The sequence below is a fragment of the Papaver somniferum genome, chromosome 4 (assembly GCF_003573695.1).
Source record: "Papaver somniferum cultivar HN1 chromosome 4, ASM357369v1, whole genome shotgun sequence".
NCBI lineage: Eukaryota > Viridiplantae > Streptophyta > Magnoliopsida > Ranunculales > Papaveraceae > Papaver > Papaver somniferum.
The window spans coordinates 106,282,272-106,285,560 of record NC_039361.1 but is presented as its reverse complement, the minus strand read 5'-3'; the positions used below and the strand labels follow the sequence as shown (position 1 = coordinate 106,285,560).

General features: G+C 37.9%; 1 protein-coding gene across 2 annotated transcripts; it reads right to left on the bottom strand.

Annotated features, from left to right (window-relative positions):
* Positions 1 to 238: 238 nt before the first annotated feature.
* LOC113276264 (traB domain-containing protein-like) lies at positions 239 to 3,076 on the bottom strand. 2 transcript variants are annotated; one of them, XM_026525844.1, is made up of 7 exons: positions 2,568 to 3,076; positions 2,239 to 2,354; positions 1,999 to 2,087; positions 1,652 to 1,726; positions 1,420 to 1,530; positions 720 to 815; positions 239 to 602 (listed from the first exon to the last, which is right to left on the bottom strand). In XM_026525844.1, exons 1-7 carry the CDS (start codon positions 2,999 to 3,001, stop codon positions 324 to 326), a joined length of 1,200 nt encoding a protein of 399 aa, XP_026381629.1. In that variant the 5' UTR covers positions 3,002 to 3,076; the 3' UTR covers positions 239 to 323. The 2 variants fall into 2 exon arrangements, with proteins under 2 accessions (XP_026381629.1, XP_026381630.1); XM_026525845.1 differs by having other exon boundaries at positions 2,239 to 2,367; positions 2,568 to 2,744.
* Positions 3,077 to 3,289: the final 213 nt, after the last annotated feature.

The following is a 3,289-nucleotide window of genomic DNA, read 5'->3' as shown; positions in this document are numbered from 1 at the left end:
CATGTTTATTACACTTTGATTTGGAATTTTTTTTAAAGAAAAATGGTTTTGGTTGAGGCGGAGATAGAGAGGAACAGACCGAGAAAGATGAACGAAGGAAGAGAAAGAGGAGAGGGAAGTTTGATTTTTTTGATTTTTCTTTTGTCCAATCGTTTTAAATAAGTGTGCCCCCATCATTCTCAGTCGTCCAAGTCAAACAAAATCCAGACAATAAGGACCGTGAGATGACCCTTTTCGGTGAATCCTGTCTACCGATTGACTCTTCGATCAAGGTGACGAACACCACCTTTTTTTATTACAGAGATCACAAAAGAATCAAGTTATCAGAAATTTACGAGTCCATTACTTTTCAGCTGCTCGTATAAAAACCATAACACTACACCAATTACAGTATCTCTAACTAGGTTCTGTCCAACAGTTTGGATCCAACCATTAGGATTTCCGCCAAATGGCCCCTTGCCACAAAGGTCACGAAATCGCAAGTCTCCAAGATCTGACACCAAAGCATATACCACCCCATTCATATGGCCTTTCCCAATAACCCCAACGACTCTCTTGCAGTTATTCACAGCTTTGCTTCTCTTCAGTGACCAAGCAAGATACTAAAAAAAAAAACAATGAGTCAGTGACCCACAAAAGCAACGTCAACACAAATAACATCAATCAATCACTTACCTGCGAACTGGAAGATAAACTATCAAGAGTAACATTCTACTTACAGTATCACGCTCGTGTATTAGCGGTTGTAGAAGCGATGGATATGAAAAGCTCAGCTTCTCATACAGTTGAAAGGGACTAACATCTTTTTCAGGCTCCTATAACAAATAGTGGACTCGTAGTAAATAAGCAGTAATTCATGCTCAAATGTTGTATAAAGACACTCCCTTTGATGGGAGTAGGGAGTTACTTGGAACAAAATGTCCAACAACGATCATAAATTCAAGAAACTATTCAGGAGAAATTCTGCTTTTCATTAAACTCGATTAAGGACAATGCGTTCAAACCCTGACACAGTCCCACCTCCTCCCCCTATGTTTCGGCTAGCTGTTAACTTTGTTAGTAGGATTTGAGTTCAAAACCTGATGGTGGATAGTTGATACCTCAACACTTTACAAATTTTTATTCCTTCTTGTATTTTAAAGTTCTGTTATTTAGCTAAGTGACAGCATTCACAAAGACGCCACTCAATCTAGTGTAGAGTCATGGAAGAGTGCATATGCAGTCGATAGTGAAATTAATCAGCATTCCACACTTTATGTCAATATTGTTCAAGAACTTCCCTTACACCTAATTCAATTAGCAACAAAAAGATTCAGCATGTCTTGTCCAGAACTCTGCATTATGACAGTATAGTTTTATTCTCTATTACAATTATAGAGAAGGGAAAAAAAGAACCTATTCTATAGATATGAGATTTACCTTCAAACTGCTCTGAGACGTAGCTGATACTGGAGAAGCTATGCCACGGAAAATAGAGGTAACCAAGCTTAGTTTCTCATTCCATCCTAGTGAATTCCAAGCCCTTTCCAGCTTCAAACAACAAATAGCTACACTTAATAAACAGACGTCAAGAACAATAGACCCTTCAAAGGGGGGAAATAGATCCTTCAAAGAACAATAGATATAGTAACGAAATTTTGAATGGCAATACCGTTATTTCAATTGGCCGATCACCCAAAACTAGTTGAGCTCCTATCTCCTCAGAAGCTTTTCGAGCTGCACGAAACTAGCATAAAGCGCAGAAGAATTCAATTGGTAAGAACAAGGAATACCAATGTATCCCATTGAAATTATTTGTCTCTAGTTCTTTGACAGCGATTAGGATCCATCAGGCTCGCTACACCTTGGAGCCTAAGGAAAATTGGTTCTAAAAAGGACTCTTCTCACTCCATTTAAGAACAGTCCCTAAGTGGGATTTGAAACCATAACTGCCATAGTGGAGGCCAAGTCTTTATCCACTAAATGTAGTTGTTTTTGCAGCATTTGGGAGTTTCATACCTCGTTTCCGAATGCCTGATTGCCATCTGAAGATAGCTTTGAAGAAAAAACTGCCAGAAGCAATCGTAATGCAAGAGCAGTTTGACCCCCTGTATAGGAATTTCCACATAATCAACCATTTTCATATGTTAGCGAGTTATGGTTCCCCATTAAACATATAAAAAACTACAAATTTAGTGAACTCAGAACAGTTGGTATGATCATAGTCTTGACTCACAATTCGACTAATATAGGACTTACCCAAGTTTATGCTGCGATTGACAGCCCCAAAAAAACCATTTCCACTCAATGAAAACATATTGGACTTCATATTCGGAACAGACTTCCCCTCATCCGAAATGTACATAATCCCAGCTCTGAAAGTGAACTCTGTAAGAGTTGAAGTTAGTTCTATATCTTTAGGCTGTTGAAAGTACAATATGAACTGAGATACTGACATTACAACAGATAAGGATATATAATCTATAATTTAAACTGTGAAGGTTATTAGCCTATTTGATGAAATCACAAAATGCACCAAGAAATGAAAATGAAACCAAACCAGATATTAGGTTAAGAACTACACTTGCCTGCTTCGACAAAGCTCAACCACGACGTTATCCGGCTTCACAGTTCTTACAACACGTTCAACATCCATTGCTGATTGTTTAGAGATATGATTAGTTCCAATCAACCAAATCTCTTCTGGTTCCATAAATTCAGTTCTCCATAAAGGAACAGGACCAAACAGGTTCTTCTGAATTACTACCAAATTCCCACTTTCAACTAAATCAAGTAATTCTGGATGTAATTTAGTGATATTCTTTAATGAAATGTCTGAAATTTCAGACCTGAAATCAAATTCTGGGGGAGGTGGTTTGATTGTAACTTGATTATTAGGGGTTTTTGTAGCTAAAGCTTTGGAGAAATTAGAGAGATTGGATTTGTAGGAAATGGAGCTGTGATTATGGTAAATTTTGTTGTTTGGACTGAAAAGAGGGAAAGGAAAAGTTAAGGTTTCCATTTCTCTCTGATTCAGGTGGAGGTTTTGTGTGTGGCATTGAATCTGTTTGTATAGATAACCATAACTCACCGAGTCCAAGGCTGTGGTAGGCTGAGATTGAGTCTGGTTTTGGTCGCTTTAGCTAATATGGGCAAGGACATGGATCATCCGCGGAGTAAAAGGTTCAGTTGGAGTTGGATACGGGCGGGGTAACCTTTTCTTTCTTTTTTTCCTTTTTCCTTTCTGAAATTTGAAGTGAAATTTAAAGATAAGTTGACAACCTTACTTAGGGTGTTACAAGCATTATTA

Excerpts from the sequence above, each read along its gene's own strand:
- LOC113276264 (XM_026525844.1), bottom strand. The coding sequence starts at position 3,001 with ATGGAAACCTTAACTTTTCCTTTCCCTCTTTTCAGTCCAAACAACAAA. Across the intron at positions 2,088-2,238 it reads CAATCGCAGCATAAACTTGG|GGGGTCAAACTGCTCTTGCA; the intron begins GTAAGTCCTATA and ends ATTCCTATACAG. Across the intron at positions 603-719 it reads TAATACACGAGCGTGATACT|TATCTTGCTTGGTCACTGAA; the intron begins GTAAGTAGAATG and ends TTTTTTTTTTAG.